General features: G+C 31.3%; 2 protein-coding genes across 2 annotated transcripts; one reads left to right on the forward strand and one right to left on the reverse strand.

Annotated features, from left to right (window-relative positions):
- The first annotated feature begins 6676 nt into the window (after positions 1-6676).
- LOC124918999 (stromal 70 kDa heat shock-related protein, chloroplastic-like) lies at positions 6677-10755 on the forward strand. The gene is made up of 8 exons (XM_047459094.1): positions 6677-7344; positions 7446-7698; positions 7794-7873; positions 8667-8809; positions 8893-8991; positions 9098-9287; positions 9585-9983; positions 10216-10755. Exons 1-8 carry the CDS (start codon positions 6793-6795, stop codon positions 10609-10611), a joined length of 2112 nt encoding a protein of 703 aa, XP_047315050.1. The 5' UTR covers positions 6677-6792; the 3' UTR covers positions 10612-10755.
- On the reverse strand, positions 10631-11858 carry LOC124919000. The gene is made up of 2 exons (XM_047459096.1): positions 11592-11858; positions 10631-11531 (listed from the first exon to the last, which is right to left on the reverse strand). Exons 1-2 carry the CDS (start codon positions 11752-11754, stop codon positions 10699-10701), a joined length of 996 nt encoding a protein of 331 aa, XP_047315052.1. The 5' UTR covers positions 11755-11858; the 3' UTR covers positions 10631-10698.
- Positions 11859-19164: the final 7306 nt, after the last annotated feature.

Genomic DNA, 19164 nt, shown 5'->3' on the forward strand with positions numbered 1-19164 from the left:
TCTGTATCTTCTATGTTCTATGGTGTACTTGTGTTGACTATTTATTTATAGATTTTGAAAATGTGAATGATAATGAGAATGAGGACGCGCTGGCTAGGGAAAAATGAAAAATGTTACTAGGTTAAAGTTGAGGATTTCTTATGGGCCTGGCCCAGTTTTATTTAGTGCAATTAGGTATAAAGTACATTAAAGTCCCTAAATAAATTTACTTTAAAATTGTATCAATTATTTGTTATTGGATTAACATTCTCCTTAAATTTACAATAAAACAAATCATACACATAACATTATTATTATTATTATTTTTGTTATACTCAAGGTTTGTTTAACTGGAACAAGAAAATCAATTTTATCTTAAATTGTTCGTTTAGTACATAAAACATTTCTCATGATACAATTATTTTATTTTTATTTCTTAAATTGATACAATTGATCTATGAACATTGTAAGACAAAACATGATACTCATAATACGGTTATCCTTAAGTTAGATAGTTGTGGTTGAAATAGATTTAAAACATAATTGAAACATAGTCATTGCAATAACCAAGAGATATAAACAATTCAAAAGGTCTAAACATGTCAAGTTTTGTTGAAAAAAACTCTAGATAAAGATATGAAATCAATCCCAAAAAATAACTATTTTGATATATTTCAAAATAAACGGTTTTGATCCAACAGAACTTATCCCCTACAAATTCAAATTCAAATTGAGAACATTATTTTTATTTTTATTTTATAATTTTAAAAAGTTTCTTAAATAAAATTTCCCTTAAACCGTTATAACATCATGAAAATATTGATCACATTCTCTAAAAAAAAAAAGTATTATCATGAATTTATAGACAAATTTCAAATATGTTTATTTGGAAAAGAAGATATCAAATTTGGACTAAAATAATTTATAAAAATTTTGTTTTATATTAAAACTTGTAATTCTATTCAACATAATTCATGTATAATGCAATAGTTTTCAAGAAAATACTTGTTTACACAATCATTTTTATATTTTATAATACTTGATTAATGACATCCTATCTCGTTACAAATTCATATACGGTGTGACAACAAATTTACCAAAATATTTAACAAAAACACATTACTTTCAATCATATATTCAATAACTAAGCACATTACCATTTATAAACTCATCAAGAATATCAAACTCATCAAGAATATCGAAACAAGATATACACCAAACAAAATATGATCTTTCAACCTTATTTTCTTTAGAAAGTTCGATTTCAAAAGAATGCATAATTATAAAACATTTTGACACGAAAATTTTAAATTGTAAATAAAAATTGGACAAAATTTTATGAGACATTACATTAAACATTTAACATGCATCCATTCAAATCAATAACAACTTATTAAAAAAGACATTTCAGCTCATCATCTAATACATTTATTTCATTTCATCAACAGGTTACAAATTATCAACTATTGCAAATAAATTAAGTTACATTAATCCTATAAAATATTAGTTCCTAATATTCTAATAAAATAGTCATTGGCCTCCTCTCCTTCTCTTTTGCTCTTATACCAAAACATAATCCTACCCTATTTCCATTCCGTTTTTAATAGGCACTTACAACTTGAATATGTCCATGCAATTTCACTATCAACAACTTCTTCATAAAAATGATAATATCTCCTATTTCTATAAGGAATTTAGTTCACCACCCTCCTATTATCACGATTTAGCCAAAGACCCTTGTTTTTCATGGTGAAGCCTTCATTTGAATCGATGTGGATGCCCTACCCCATCTAAACCACTCATCGAAACAGACTAAAATCCTTAAAGCATACTGAATTCCGTAGTGAATCAAAAAGAATCTTGCAATTGTGAGAACCACCTTTGGAAGAAGCATCGATCCTCATAGGATAAAACCAGTTTGACGCTTGATTTGGTTCCTACACCAGAATGATATACCACCACCCTCTTTTCATTATCGAGCCTATATAAACCATCTTGGACATATTCTTTTATCTCTCTATTGGAGATAAAATGAATTTCTTGTATGTATTCCAAACTCTTTTCAAGGAAGAGATTCTCACATTTCAATTTCATCTTCTAATCAGATCTCTATCTACCATTGATGGTCAAATAGTCACCTGAATCTTGATCATTACTTTCTTATTGATAGATTTTGAGAAATGAGAAGAAGATAGAAAAATGTTGTATGTTAAAGAAGCTTAATAAATTTAGAGAGATCAAACTAAAAAGAGAGAATGTAAAAATGTAGTTAAGACACAAATGTTTTTTTACATGTTCTATATTATAAATATGTAGATATAAAAATACTCCATAGTTAATTTTAGACTTTACAATATTATGGAATACTAAAATTACAAATACAAATCTTTTTTTTTTTGGTTTTGTATAAGAGAAAATAAATCAAATACATGTGAAATTCATACTAAAACATAATTTAGATTGTTTTATTTGGATGAAAATTAATAAGTCAAACAAAAGTGATGCACTTATTCGAAAAAATAAATGATTCTTAGTAATATGGGCTTTAGAGATCTTAAACCTATAACAAATATATGCTAGAGAAGAAATTACTAAATTAGACATTATATTTAAATAAAATCACATTGTGAGCATAAATAAAAAAAAATATCAATTAAATTTTGACTAACCAACTATTATATGTCTTCAGGTTCAATTTTCAATGAAAACAGTTTTGAAGCATAAGGTCTCTAAAATTGCTTTTATTAAAATGATGAGTCCATATGTGAGAAAATAAACATACACTTTGATCACAAAAATAAATCTGAATAGAAATGATTTTTTTTTTTTTTTTTATCTTTGTACTAGAATATTCTCACGTCTCATTTCGATTTATATATTTCTAGACAAATTCAAACTTATTTTAAATATGAATAAGGATAAGGAGCTAGTATTTGCTATAAATAGGGCCGAATGAATTATCTATAGTTCCCCTAAAATATATAAGTGACGACACAAAGTGTGACACAAAGTGTGACACAAAGTGTGACACAAAGTGTGACAATATTTCATATAAAGACTAAAAATTGAGATAAAGTCTAAATGGAGAGAATTATTCATATATATATATATATATATATATATATATATATATATATATATATATATATATATATATATATATATATATATTGTGTGAACTGAAAACTCAAAAATAATTTTGGAAATGAGTGAATTCCAAATTTTTAAATAAATCAAATAATGAGATCATGAAAACTATGAGATTATTAATTCAGTTTAATCAAACATTATTTTATCATAATGCATCTGAATGTTACATGAATTATATACCCAATGCATATAAATATTATTATTATTATTATTATTTTATAGTAACTGGAAAGAAGAAATATTCAAATTGTACCTAATTAATTTTTAAAAAGTAAAGTATATGATTTCAACACCAAAATGCAACATTTCATTGTGATTCAACAAAAGTTCATCATAGGTGATATAATAATATATGTAATATGTATAATTTTTTCTATACATATGATTATGTTTTAAGTATTTCCTATAAATTCTTTCAAAATTCAAAATTAATAACTTAACTCCAAATTTAAACAATTCTTATTTTATGATCGAAATTTGAACCATTAGAATAACTAATTTCACGTCATCTATCCTAAGATTTCAACTATGTTATATTTCTCATATTTTGATTACACCATAATTTTAACTAATAAACTAATTTCGTCCTCAAATCAAATTAAATTCATTCTTAATAAGGGAATAACCGTTTTTTAAAGGTATATGATGTCTAGTCGGCCGATTCAAATATATTACGGATTTTGTATTATAATATTATATTTCGTAATTTCTATTATATTATTTATATTTAATTATATGACTATCGAACATCCTTATCTCCTTCAACATCAATTTATTCTTTATTTTTATAGATGATTTTGAAGGCATAACACAAACACGCAATATCTAAATATAAAGGAGATGAATGAGTAAAAACTTTATCGTCGTCTTAGTCTCCAAAATCATTATCAGGAAATGGAATAAACGCATATGCATCGTTCTTTTAATATGAAATTAAAAAAGTCATCTCAAAACAAATGTGAAAATTTTGTTCTTAAAAAATAAAAAATAGATATAATATTTATAAGAGAAATTTGTGCATATTTTCAATACAAATTAAATGTATAAGGATTAATTTTAAACAAGATCATGTATAAGATATACAAATTAAATGTATATGTCACTAATTATATTCTCGCCATTAAAAAAAAGTTTAATATAACCGTTAATGTTATAAGAAATTGTGTTTAAGAGACATATTACGAGTTTGATTCTTAATAAAAAAAATGTCTTAAAATTGAAGTGTACATCTTTTATGAACAAATGTGAAAACTATAAGTGGAAGATAATCCAAGCAAGATCAATAAGCTAGAGCTATATATACATTTAACCCTTCTATTTACATCTTTATATAAACTAGAAAAAATCTCGTGGGATGCACACGGATAAAAATATATATAAAATCAATTTAATAATTTATAATAATATGTATTTAATGTTTAAAATTCTTAATAAATCACGAACAATATATTAAAATAAAAAAAATAAACACTCTTATTCCACATTGTATTCACTCCGGTAAAACAACTTATCTGTCACAATTTTTTCCTAATGAACTTCTCATCTTGTGACCATGCGCTTTCACTTTGGTCAAATAAATATTTGATTAATATTTTTTAGCATTTAGCATTATGATCTCACACTTTGGTCAATCAAATATTTGATTCATTTTTTAACCACTTTTAATTGTTACCGGTCTATTATACATTGGCAAATCACATCTCAATCATACATGGTTAAAGAATTATACTTATTTTGTTAGTTGCAAGTTCGAAACATACATATATCATTTTTAAATTTACTCCTGTCATATGTGCATTTTCTATGTGGTTGTAGGTTCAATAGTTCATCCCAAAATAGTCTAGTCCTAGAATAGTATTTCTCTAGGTCGATTCTTTAATGGAATCAATTCTATATTGGCTCAAAATTAGATAAACTTTTATGGTAAAACTCTAGGTTACCTTGTTGAATTGTGTAAATGTTCTTCCTATGTTGTTGGCTCAAAATTAGATAAAAGTTATGGTAAAACTCTAGCTTACCTTGTTGAATTATGTAAATGTTCTTCCTATGTTGTATTGTGTTGGCCCATTATTGCCCTCACATCTAGTCCTAATTTCTTCCCACAACTCTTGTGAAGCAACTGTACTTTGAAAGTGTACCTTATTTTTCATATCGATAGTGTTCATAATCCAAGTTCTCACTGTAGCGTCAACCATCCTCCATAGTATGGCCTCCTTTGGATCATTCGACACTTTGAAGGTGTCGTCAATGAAACCTGTCTTCATCTTAGTTGTTATAGCTAGTTTGACGCTCGTACTCCACTCAAAATAATTGGCTCGTGTAAGAGTTGTGGATGTAAGAACAGTTGCTTCTCCTCCATGTAGGTAAAGTGGAATCTATTCGATCGCGCTTCTTTTCTGTCATTCAAAGAGTTTCCGTTGAAGAGATAGTTGCAGCATGAGAGTAATTGATCGCGTCCTTTGAAGACGAAATCAGAACTTCTTCACATGCTTCAAAGGTTTCAGACATGGATCGTCGCGCTTCACTTCTTTCTTCTTGATCGCCTTCTTGGATGAGATTTTTATCAGCCCTAAGCTCAAATACCATGTGAAAACTATAAGTAGAAGATTGATCAAAGTAAGAGATCAATAACCTAGAGTTATGAAGAATCACTTCAAAAAAACCTAGAAAGAAACCATCCGATCTTTTATTGAATACTAAAAGAATAATAAATAATGATCCATATGTTTACATTGGTTATATGGCAAGAGCCCGTAACTGAAATTAGAAAGACAAAGATATACATTTGACCCTTCTATTTTACATATTTATATAAATTAGGAAAAATCTAGTGCGATGCACACAGATACAAATATAAACAAAATAAATTTAATAATTTATAATAATATATATTCATTATTTACAATTCTTAATAAATCACAAATAATATATTAAAATAAAAAATAAACACTCTCATTCCACATTTTATTCACTCCGGTAAAATAACTCATTTTCTCACATATTTTTTTTCCAACGAACCTCTCATCTTGTGACCTTATATTTTCACTTTGGTCAATCAAATATTTGATTCATATTTTTTAACCACTTTTAATTGTTATCGCCTATTATACACCGGGAAACCACATCTCAATCATATTTAGTTAAAGAGTTGTACTTGTTTTTGTTAGGTTGCAAATTCGAAATATACATATATCATTTTTAAATTTATTTTCAACCATTTTAAATTTATGGGTGGGTCAAACTCAAAATTCGAACCAAGTATTCATTTATTTTCCCTTATATATTCAAATTAATCGTATCGTAATTCACACATTTGAAATTAAATATTATTATATTTATAAAAAAGATAAAATAAGATTATAGAAAAAAACAAATAATAAATATTTTAATTATTCAATACAACACATTAAGAGTTATTTATTTTTAATTAATTAAATTATAATATCATAGTAAAATTAATTTATTTTTGAAAAATTAGTATAAAATAGTTGTTAAAAAAAATGTTTCCACCTAAATGAACTTTCTAGATAGAAGACACGTGACTCCACATCCTCTTCGTCTTTAAAACCCTAATCTTCTCTATCTTCCTTATCATCATCTTCCTCGACGAAACACTTTCTTCTAATCGTTAGGGTTTAGGTTTCGAGCAATTACTTTCAGATAATGGCTGCATCCACGGCTCAGATTCACGTTCTCGGAGGTGTTCCTTTCACTTCTTCTTCCAAGAAATCTGCTGGAAAATGTCCCAGAACAGTTTTTTTCGGTCACAAGCCGAACCGTAACATAGGTTCTGTTCAATTGCCGACTCTGAGGAAGAGTAGAAGCAGGAGGAGCTCCGGTGCTGTTCCTTTGAGAGTCGTGGCGGAGAAGGTTGTTGGAATCGATCTCGGTACGACGAATTCGGCCGTGGCAGCTATGGAAGGAGGTAAGCCGGTGATTGTAACCAACTCAGAAGGACAGAGAACTACTCCGTCTGTCGTGGCGTATACCAAAGTTGGAGATCTTCTAGTCGGACAGATTGCTAAACGGCAGTCTGTTGTTAACTCTGAAAACACTTTTTTCTCTGTTAAGAGGTTTATTGGGAGGAAGATGTCAGAGGTTGACGAAGAGGCTAAGCAGGTTTCTTATACTGTTGTTCGTGACGAAAATGGTAATGTTAAACTTGAATGTCCTGCCATGGGCAAGCAATTTGCCGCAGAGGAGATCTCAGCTCAGGTTCGCGATTCGCATCCATATAAGATTTGGTATCAATATAAGATTAGACATGGACATTGTTTAAATCTTTCTTTCTTTCTTTCTTGTTTAACTGGTTATAGGTTTTGAGAAAGCTTGTAGATGATGCATCAAAGTTTTTGAATGATAAGGTTACTAAAGCTGTAGTTACTGTGCCTGCTTACTTCAATGATTCACAAAGGACAGCAACTAAGGATGCTGGTAGAATTGCTGGTTTAGAAGTTTTGCGAATTATTAATGAACCTACAGCTGCATCATTAGCATATGGATTTGAGAAGAAGAACAATGAAACTATCCTTGTATTTGATCTTGGAGGTGGTACCTTTGATGTTTCAGGTACTGAGAATTATTTGAAAATTTTACCTTTGATCTTTACTTTTACTTAACCATTTGTGACTGATTAAGCTCGATTTCTATCTGCCATATCTTAGTGCTGGAGGTTGGTGATGGAGTGTTTGAGGTGCTTTCTACTTCTGGTGATACTCATCTTGGTGGTGATGATTTTGACAAGGTTTAAATTCTTACTCCCTTAACCTATCATATATTATTTTGGTAAAGTTAAAAGTTTGTATTAATAAAGTTGTCGCGAAATACGATTTCTTGCTATACAAAACAACTTATGATCATATTACACTGAATTCCAAAATATCCAGACCACAGGTAGCTTAGATGACAAGAGGCTTGAATTTAGTGGTTTACCAAGGTCTCAAGTTCTATGTCCATTTAAAACACATAGATTAGGCCTTGTTTGATGAAGGGTTAATCCAAATAACTCCTTCATCCCTTCATCAATCACTTTATCAATTCAATTATCACCCGAAATGGCGAGTGTAGTGTTAGCTTGAGTGTTTGCATCTTTGAATGGAGACCTCTTACCCTTTGAAACAAAAGTTATCAACTGAAATGCCAAATTACCTTTACATTATATTTTATAACATTTTTTGCTATAAATATGAAGGATATTTTAGTATTTACCCAAATAATCATTTTTTCATCAAACAAGGTTATCTTTTCTTTACAAGGGAAAACCCCTAGATCAAACAAGCTCTAAGTGGGTGTTTATGTGCTAAGCAAGCTTGGACATCCTAGAATCACAATAAACAAAAACAATCTAGTATTGTCCACTCGGCCCAATGATCATGTGTCTATAATTCACAAAAATGAGATTTTTTGGTCAATACTTTTGATTCATTTTGAAGACATCTCTTACTTTATTGTAATTCTCCTTGTTTCACCTTCATATTTCATCTCTTATGTATTATTTTTGTTTACCTTCAATGTGTTCTTGCTATTCCTATATACAGAGAATTGTGGATTGGCTAGCTTCTAATTTTAAGAAGGATGAAGGCATAGATCTTTTGAAGGATAAACAAGCACTTCAGCGTTTAACAGAAACAGCTGAGAAAGCAAAGATGGAGTTGTCATCCTTGACACAGACGAACATTAGGTACTACAGACATTTTTGATTCATTTTTTTTCTTTCGGTTTGAACTATCGCTAATTTTTGGCTAATGTTATTTCTCCTTACAGCTTACCTTTCATCACAGCAACTGCTGATGGACCAAAGCACATTGAATCCACTCTAACTAGGGCTAAATTTGAAGAACTATGTTCTGATTTGCTAGACAGGTAATTTCGAGTTTTCATGTGGCTGGTGGCTATTATTGTTTGTAAGATAATGCGTTGACTAAATTTTTTATTTTCTTTTGGGGGCGTGATTATGATGGGTGTGTAGGCTGAAGAGACCTGTTGAAAATTCATTGAGGGATGCAAAACTATCTTTTAGTGACTTAGATGAAGTCATCCTTGTTGGTGGATCAACTCGGATTCCTGCAGTTCAAGAGCTTGTTAGGAGACTGACTGGTAAAGAACCTAATGTTACTGTCAATCCTGATGAAGTTGTGGCTCTTGGTGCTGCTGTTCAGGTTTTGATTTCTCTTTTCTTAATTCAATAAATGCAAATTCAGTTACAAAATTAGGAAGCACAAATATACAGATGTTGATTAACTGAAATTGATTGAATGTTCAATACTAAAATATCTAGATTTTTGTTGATTTGATAGAATGTGGATAGTTAATTTTCACGGAACTGTGATACGGAGTTAATTTGAAGGGTTAAAGTTGTGTTTTGTGTACTCTTACTATGTTATCGAGTTTAATTTTTAGGGGTAAAAGGCAAAGAATAAACTAACATGTGCACATCTTCTTTACTTCATTAACAGGCGGGTATATTGTCTGGGGATGTTAGCAACATTGTCCTTCTCGATGTGACACCATTGTCTCTCGGTTTGGAAACACTCGGCGGTGTCATGACCAAAATCATTCCTAGAAACACAACTTTACCAACCTCAAAGTCGGAGGTTTTCTCAACTGCCGCCGATGGACAGACGAGTGTCGAGATAAATGTACTTCAAGGTGAGCGAGAGTTTGTCCGCGATAACAAGTCTGTTGGAAGTTTCCGTCTGGATGGAATTCCTCCTGCTCCTCGTGGTGTTCCTCAGATCGAAGTCAAGTTCGATATTGATGCAAATGGAATTCTCTCTGTTACTGCTATTGATAAAGGCACTGGGAAGAAGCAAGATATCACCATTACTGGGGCTAGCACCTTGCCTAGTGATGAGGTAACTTTTAAATCCTCTCTTTTCAGTTTTATTCTTTTTAAAATAAACCCCATTTGTCGTTTATTAGCACGATTTAAAGTAAAGTCTCGATTTGACTGACATTATTGACTGTCTTTCATGTATTTCCAAATGGGCGGATTATGGCCTTGTTTTCAAATAATCTTGTTCGACGTAAGTTATTGAAAATCAAGTTATTTGTTGCCTGAAATGCCATTGCTTCATTATTTTGCAGGTAGAGAGAATGGTTAATGAAGCTGAAAAGTACTCCAAGGAAGATAAAGAAAAGAGAGACGCCATCGACACCAAAAACCAAGCGGATTCAGTTGTATACCAAACCGAGAAGCAATTGAAAGAATTAGGAGAAAAAGTTCCTGTCCCAGTTAAGGAGAAGGTTGAATCTAAGCTCAATGAGCTCAAAGATACAATAGCAAATGGTTCAACTCAAGCCATTAAAGATGCCATGGCTGCTCTTAATCAAGAAGTCATGCAATTAGGTCAATCTCTCTACAATCAGTCCGGTTCCTCCGCTGCACCCGAAGGTGGTGCTGCCTCCGCAGGACCTTCAGACGCCAAGGGAGAATCCGACAACAATGATGTCATCGATGCCGACTTCACCGATAGCAAGTAATTTATCTTTTTTTTCTTTAAATACACAAAATAATACACCGTAAAAGGTTGGAATTTTGCAATTCGCGACATTTAGTTTATGCTATAGCTATTGAATACTAAACGGGATTTGCGTAGAAGGCTGGATAATCATCCTTGAGAACCAGTCTTCCGTTTCTAATCGCCTCTCTACAAAATACTCTTCGTTTTGTAAATAACCGCTCACACTCGAACTCCTTGCGTGCCTTGTCGACGACGGAGGATAATTATAACCAACTTTACGCCACTCAACTGGTTTGCATCCGCCTGTCCTAGGCGGCGTCGGCATCGTCATTTGCCTGTTGTATTGAACCATCACCGGCGATTGGTAACCGCTGCCGACGTTTTGCGGCGATTGATGACCGCTACAATGGTGGTGGCTGTGGTGATGATGATAATGATGATGATTCACGAGGTTTGATATCGTCGGACTGCTCTGTACCCGATGCAGACTGAGTTTGCTCGTGATGTAGTTTTGCAGTCGGATGGCTGCTTCCGGGGCGTTGTTGGTGTTCTCGAGCGCGGAGTTGCTATCGACGGAGTTCGGAGTGGACGATGATCCGGAGGAGGAGGAAACGGGGACGGAGTAAGGACGGTGGCCGAGATACGAATACTTTGTTCCGGTTCGGAAGACGCCGTTTACGGCGTCGATGTAATGTTGCTCGAGTGCGTGAGGATCGATGAGGTTAGGCGTGGTGGTTTCGGTTACAATTGTGTTGGTAGGGAATAGGAAGGCCCGGAGTCTAGGTGCTCCTATGAGTTCGTAACGTTGGCATTCGTCGATCATGAAACGAAGGTCTTCGTTTGATCGTACGGTTACTAGGGCATCTAGGTCTTCGTGGATTAGTTGGTACTTGAGGATGACATTGCCATCTTTGAGTGTCGCGATTTTCTTCGTTAAGCCTGAATAATTTGAATTCATCTTAAATAATCTTTAAATAATCTAGAGGACAAAAAAAGTACCTGTGAAATCGATATTGCGGGGAACGGAAAGGACGCGAGTCTGGCCGCCGACATACTTGAGGACGGCGTCGGGTGGTCGGAGCATAATCTTTCCACCGTGACTGCATAAGAATTTAATTTTACTTGTTTTTGTTGGAGATCCAGCCGGAGTTGTTGTTATCATCCTCTCACGGTTTCATCCAATCAAAGAAGGCTATGGAGAATAATAATAACAAATAATTAAAATAAAATAAAAAAAAAAGAGAAGAAAAGAAGAAGAAGAAGAATGTCCTTCTTTCTTTCTTCCCACCGGTGGAGCCGCCGTGCTCCGTTTTTTTTTGTTTGTTTGTCCGTTTGAAGGAGAGAAGGTCTTCTTCATTCATTATTTCAATTTAAGACCCCTAAATTAACGGACTATCTTCTTCCCCTTCCAATATACCTTTTAATTTCTATTCTTTTTCCTTTATTAAATAATTTATATATCAAACTATTAAAAAAAAAAAATTAAAATAAAAATATATATATATATATATATATATATATATATATATATATATTTGACCACAATACATAATGACAAAATTAAATTTTTATTTAATTTAATATTCTTTTTTATCTAATATTATCTACTAATTTAAAAAAATATTAAAAAATTATCCAACCAATTTTTAATATTTTTATATTTTTTATATCTATAATAATTTTAATTATTTAATAACCAAATTTAATAAAAAGTTCACATTGATAAAATTAAAGAATAAATAAATTGAATATAAATAATTATTTTAAAATAAATAAATTAATATAATAAATAATTGGACAAATATAAAACTTATTTAAAATTAATATATATATAATTTTAAAAAATATATGATAATAAAATTGTATATAAAATGTCTTAATTTATTTTTTATAATAATAAAGTATTATAATAGATAATTTAATCAAATATTAAAAAATAATTAAATTAATATAATAATTAAATAAAAATTATTCATATAATGTTTTAATTTGTTTTTTATAATAATAAATTATTAAAATTCATTTAAAATTAATATATATATATATATATATATAAATAATTATATAAAAAATAAGTGATAATAAAAAAATGATTCTTGTGTCTTAATTTAATTTTTATAATAATAAATTAGTCTAATATATTTTTCAATAAATTTAAAATTAAAGTGAAGTATATTTTTATTTTTTTTTAATTAAAATATTTTTATTAATTTGTTTTACATATTGTATTTTATTTTTTTATTTGAGTATTTTTAATTAATAATATATTAATATATATATATTGTTATTTTTTTTTAATTTTTCTTCATTTCTAAAATATTATTTCAAAGTATACAGTATCTTATTTTGTTTTTTATAATAATAAATAAGTCAAAAAGAATTTTTCGATCAACTTAACATATTTAAATATATTTTTTAATTTATATATTTTTTAATATATATATATATATATAAACATTATAAATTAAAATAATAAATATTTATTATATTTTATTGATTTTTATTTGAACTAATATATATATAATTAATTATTTTAACATTAAAAAAGAAAAAAAAATACATTATTAAAATCTCTTGAACTCATATATATCATTTAAATTATCTTTCAATAAATATGAAAATTTGCTTATTTTGAATTTTTAAATTTAAAATAACTCAAAAAAGATTAAATGTTAAATTAGAGTTAATTATTTTGATAATTAAATTCACAGAAGCTAACGGGACGCTGACGCCCGTTAGCTTAACCGCCCAGACACAAACGGGACGCCAACGACGCATTGTGAAATAATTAAAACGACGTCGTTTTGATCGTCTTCTTCACCAATTTCTACAGGCCGCGATGAATTTCGGCGATCTTCTAGAAGCTCTAACTTCTTCGTTAGTCGATCTTATCCTCTATTTTTTCTTCCCACTTGCTCACCCTTATACTTAGGATTGACACCTTACCCTAGAACTAGGCTGCCACGATCAATGATAAAATTAGGGATAATAACTTCAATCAGCAAATTAAAGTCGAATTCTTCAACCTCAACCGACCTCAAGCTAGTATAAATAGTCCTTAGATGATTCTCTATCAATCCATCATATAATCATCTCATCTTACAGCCTAAATCAAAGTTTCAAGTATCCGACCAAGAACAGTTTTTTGTATTTGTAAAAACTTTTCCGGTGATCACAACTTTGATCCAAGCTTTGGAAAAACTTCCAACAACTCCTAAGAGTGTTCTCCAACTGTTGGTAAATTGTAATTGAAAATTGGTTTTTACCAAGTTTGATCGATTTGATATGTTCTAGGGTTTTATCATATGATTTATTTGTTTAGAATCAATCCCTATATGTTATATGAAGTTTCTGTTGAAAGAGATATGATCAAATCAACCTTAAACTAAAAAAAATAAAAACTTGAATTGAAATTCTAAATTTTTATAAATCCATGTTCTTTAGTTTTAATCTTGAATTTTTTTTATTCAAATAGTTAATAAACATGTTTGTAAACATTTTAGGATGATTTTCAGATCACTTTAACATCATCCTAATCATGTTTGATCAAATTGAAATTAAAAAAAAAAAATGAATTTGAATTTCATCTTAATTTTTTTATAGAACTGCTATGATGTTATTGTTTTGGTTGTGTTTAATTATGTTCATCATTTCAAAACTAATGGAACAAAAATTAGACCTTGAAATGACCTAATTCAAAAGATCCCAAAATTTGACCTAAAAATGGTTTTTAAAATTTGATCTTTGTAAAGATCAATTGAATGTGATTAAGGTTAGGGTTAGGGCTCTTGTTCCCTATAATCATATGAAGCATCTACAACTTACTGATCATGATTCCATGATCTTTATCAAAAGTTATAGCTTCTGCAATTCTTGACCAATTCAAGAACACATGGTCTTTGACAACTGAGAAACAAGACCGAGATCAAGGACCGGTGTTCATGAGTCAGGACCGAGTCCAAGGACCGACGTTCTTGAGTTAGGACCGAGTCTTAAGACCAATGCTCTTGAGTAAGGACCTAAAAATCCGATCGAGGATTCTAACTTTGGACCGAGAGGTCTGATCTGTGACCGAGCCTCCTAGGTCCACGACCAAGAAAGCCTAAACCTAGGACTGAGCCTCCTAGACCTAGGACCGAATAACATGAATTGAGGACCGAGCCTCCTGAACCCCTCAACTGAGCCTTCTAGTCCCTCGACCGAGCAGTCCGAGTTCGATACCGAACCTCTCAAACCCATGACCGAGCCGTCTAGATCCATTGACCCATGCTCCCGACCCCAATCCAAACCTTCCCGATCTAGACCAAGCCCGTCTGAGCCTAGATCGAAAAAAATGGACCTAGACCCTAGGACTCCGGTCCTGTATCTTATTTGGTTCCAATTTTCAATATCCAAAATTATTTTTGTAAATTAGAACCCCAATTCATTTCAAATAATCCCAAAAGGTTAGAAAATGATATTTAAATATTTTGGGATAAATTAAACAAATATTTTGGCTAAGGCCTTATTTGAAATTCTAACACTTTTCTGATATTTTTCAGAGTTTTTAATCAGTTTTATATCAATGCAATCACATGTATGCCCTTTTAAATAATTTTGCATAATTATTTACGTAATCTAAACATATATACTTGTTTAGGACCCCAGACTAGTAATTGAAAAATATAAATGTTATAAATAAATCTTATCATAGCCAAACTTTGTTTACAAAATAAAACTTTCTCGAGCGTAACCAAAAGTTGAACCCCTTATAGAAACTCTCGTATAAAATACGTTTGTACATGTATACATTTTTATTGATTTTTCTAAAATTAATTGGCGACTCTATTTTTAAATAAATAATATTTTAAATTAGTTATGTTTTATTAATTTAAACCGAGTTTTAACCAAATTGTTATTTGGTCCCCAAATTATTAAAATTTGAATAAAGTTAATTATTTTTATAATTAATTTCTAAAGCTCCCAAATATTTTCAAGAAGTCTTTTAAAATAATATTTTATTTTAAAACAAAGATTGTCTATCATGCAAACCAAGGTTAAATGCATCGAAACTCGAGCCACCCCATGATATTTCCTGTATTTCTACATGTCGTTCAGACACGTGCTAATCTACGGGGGAGCAATTCCTAGGGGTTACAATTTTCTTGGCGACTCTCCTGGGGATGAATTTTTAATTTAAAAAACTCTAGTTATATAAATTTTATTTATAACCTTAAAAGAACCTTTCACAATAGTTCACCTTACAGGGCCTATCATCCCACAATGTACCTATGCTTTACCCTAATAATTGTTAGAAATCCGAAACGGGTATATCACTCGGGATTACGTGAAGAAGTACCAGATCAAAACTCTATACTTCAACGAATTACATGAAGACTGATAATACTAGTATGTGACCTAGAGATGTTGCGAGAAGAAAAACTAGGAACCCAGAATGGATCCCCTCTTTCATCTTTGATACATCTATCAAAATACAACCTTAGCAACGGTGGGGAGAGATTCCAACCCAAACCTCGACAGAACCTTAACACACAAAACCTGGTTACTTTATCTAACCGTTGTTTGAAGTGCCCAAACAACAAAGTCTCGACAAAGTCAAAACTGAACGTGCTTATTTATTATACATGCATACATCTATAATAGATATAATAAATATCTCTAAGCATATTTAATTTTTTCAAAATCAAATGACATATTTGTCAAGTTGATTATACATCGTAGAATATCTCTTCTAAAGAACGAAGATTTGTTCCTCTAAAGTCACCATTTCCACGAAAGAGAATGGTACTATCGAGTCTACGGTCTCAGTACCGCTATTAAATTCACCCATTTCCGAATTATCCCTTTTTGTATAAACGACAAAATTTAGAAAGCGATATTATAATCAGCTAGCAAACCTAGAACTTCGAAAATAGAAAGTTATTTAAAAAGCAAGTATATAAAACCTTATGAGATGTTTACTCTAAGTCATGTTATTAGCATATGCATTTGCTCTTGTGTTTACAATTACAATTCTCCCCTCTACTATAATCGTAGTCTTCAATGATATTCATGCTATTGGATATCGAGTTGGTCCATTTGATCAATAACTTTCACGCTAATCAATGGAACTTTGAAACTAATGGCCTCAACCCCATCAGGAGGTTCCTAAAATTCAAACTAAAATCAAACTTCATGATGGAGATGCAGAAAAGGTGGAATCCCGATAAAAGAACTTACTTCCTTAGTAGAAGGTCTATATGCCCAACCATAGAAGAATTCTGGGCTTTTCTGATGACGGATAATAACTTTTTTTACATTTAAGGTTGTTCATTGACTCGATGTCTATCAGAAAACTTCTACAATAGGAGTATAACTACTCCAAAACAACATCCAACATTATCATCACGAGTATGCACATCAATTTCCAGGCTTGGACCGAAATGGAAATAAAAGACGGAGAAATCTCTCTAACATTAGGATCATCTATGGTAACAATATTAGTATTTCTAGCTCACTTATTTCTCGTACCAACAAATTATTAGCTTTCCTCAAGAATTATTGAGGTAGCACATCAAATGCGAAAAGACAATAAAGTTCCCTTTGCTATTATCTTAACAGAAACACTCATGGGTTTGAACATCTCATGTGAGTAAAAGGGTTCCCTTAATCCTTTAAATCTGGATGCTTGACAAGCTCAAGCACCTACCACCAGTTCTTCCTAATAAAATCATATCCCCTTTCATCCAATACCAAAGAATGAAGAAAGCTTTGCACAGACTCTTATATAAGACAATGATGAAATCTAGGACAGTCTTCCATAGTATCCCATCAAGAAAATGACTTTCATGATGGATAATAAGCCAATGATTATGCTCATGAGTTTGGAATGAGTTACCTACTACTATACCCATGACTTGTTCAAGCAATTTAGCTATAGCTACATTGAAGCTATTATTGGGGTAGATAAACTTATCGACCGCAAGTCTATGTAAGATACCTCGTAAAATGGCACGACACCTTCCAAATGAATGTCCACGAACAAAATATTTGGAACCTATCTATAGTCAGTATCAGAAAGCCTAGAGAACTGAAGCAGAAGAAGAATCCAGTGTTAGAGAAGACTACATCTGGACTTAGTGTCTTTAAATTTCATTAAAATAAATTCTCCTTTAAACTCTTTTGTAAAATATCAATAAAAGAGTCTGTCTATAACAAACGCTGCGAGTATGTTAATATAAAACTCTATGTTTATCTCAATAAAATCATGAAAGAGATCCTTACCGTCTAAAATTCATATCTTGTCCATTTGCATTTGTATTTTTGTCACATCTGCAAAATCTTTATCTCTTTTTCTTCAATAACCGCAACAGTCGCAGTTTACTACAACAAGCTTATACGGCCCCATGGAAAAGAGATCCAAGAACTAGACGTTTTATGCGCCAAGAAATGGTTAAAGAAACTCTAATGATTGATAAGGATATCGTATCTTCAACTGAGTTTGCTGAAGTTAAAGTTGCTCTTTAACAAGTAACAAAACAACTGGCAATCTTAACAAGCCTTATGACTAAGCCTACTATTCCAATTCAGGAACAACTCTCTTCGTCACAATAGAATGTTCCACAAATCATCCTACCAATCAGGATTAATCTTCAAACTCATTGTAACATGGATGAAACCTATATTTATGAATAACCTCATGAAGATGATGATAATAGGTCAACAAGAACTCATCTAGAAGTCGTTGATAACTCCAACGCCCAAGAAGGTGCAAACCTGATCATCCCTTCTATAGAATACAAGGTCCAAATGACTTAGTTAAATGCCAATCATGCCAAGTTCCAAGATCAGCTCAATCAGTTGACCAAAGGTAGCATTAATGTTCACCATGATTGGAAAAATGTTATAAGGACTACCGGATGAGCAATCATCTTTGTCAAAGTACGTTAGCCAAAGTGACCCTGTTGCTTTCTTCCAAATATGCATAATGGATAGGACACCTTTATACCTAAGAGAACCAATAGTCATACATCTATTTCCCTAATTTTTAGATGATGTAGTTTTACGTTGGTATCACCAAAAGAATATAGTTTACCTTCAAACTATCGATGAACTCGCATCAGCTTTTATAGAACGTTTTAGTATGCATCTCAGCCTAGAACAACTTGAGAAAAAGCTCAAGAAAATGAAACAAGGCAAGAACGAGAAATTCGCGATTTTCATCGAAAGATAGAATTCGGTTTCTGAAGAGATCAATTTGATACCATGCAAACAATGACAAATCTATATGATTCTAGATAATGCTAATAGCCGATATTCTATTGGATTCGTCGTCAAAACTTTCCAAAACATGAAGACACTCCTCAAGAAGGGTAATAACATGGACGAAGTCTTTGAAAAGGAAAGGAAGGAGGGTAAAACCATGAAGACGTATATTGCTCCGATAAGACCTTAGAGGAAGGACAAAACTGAAGTTCATCAGGTCACAATTGTTTGGAAAGCTTCGATCTCTCCTAAGGCAGGTCCAAGTAAACATGTGTTGACTAAAATGAATGTCCCAACGACATCTAAACCTCTGATACCAAAGGTCTCA

Source organism: Impatiens glandulifera, chromosome 1 (genome assembly GCF_907164915.1).
Source record: "Impatiens glandulifera chromosome 1, dImpGla2.1, whole genome shotgun sequence".
Taxonomy (NCBI): Eukaryota; Viridiplantae; Streptophyta; class Magnoliopsida; order Ericales; family Balsaminaceae; genus Impatiens; species Impatiens glandulifera.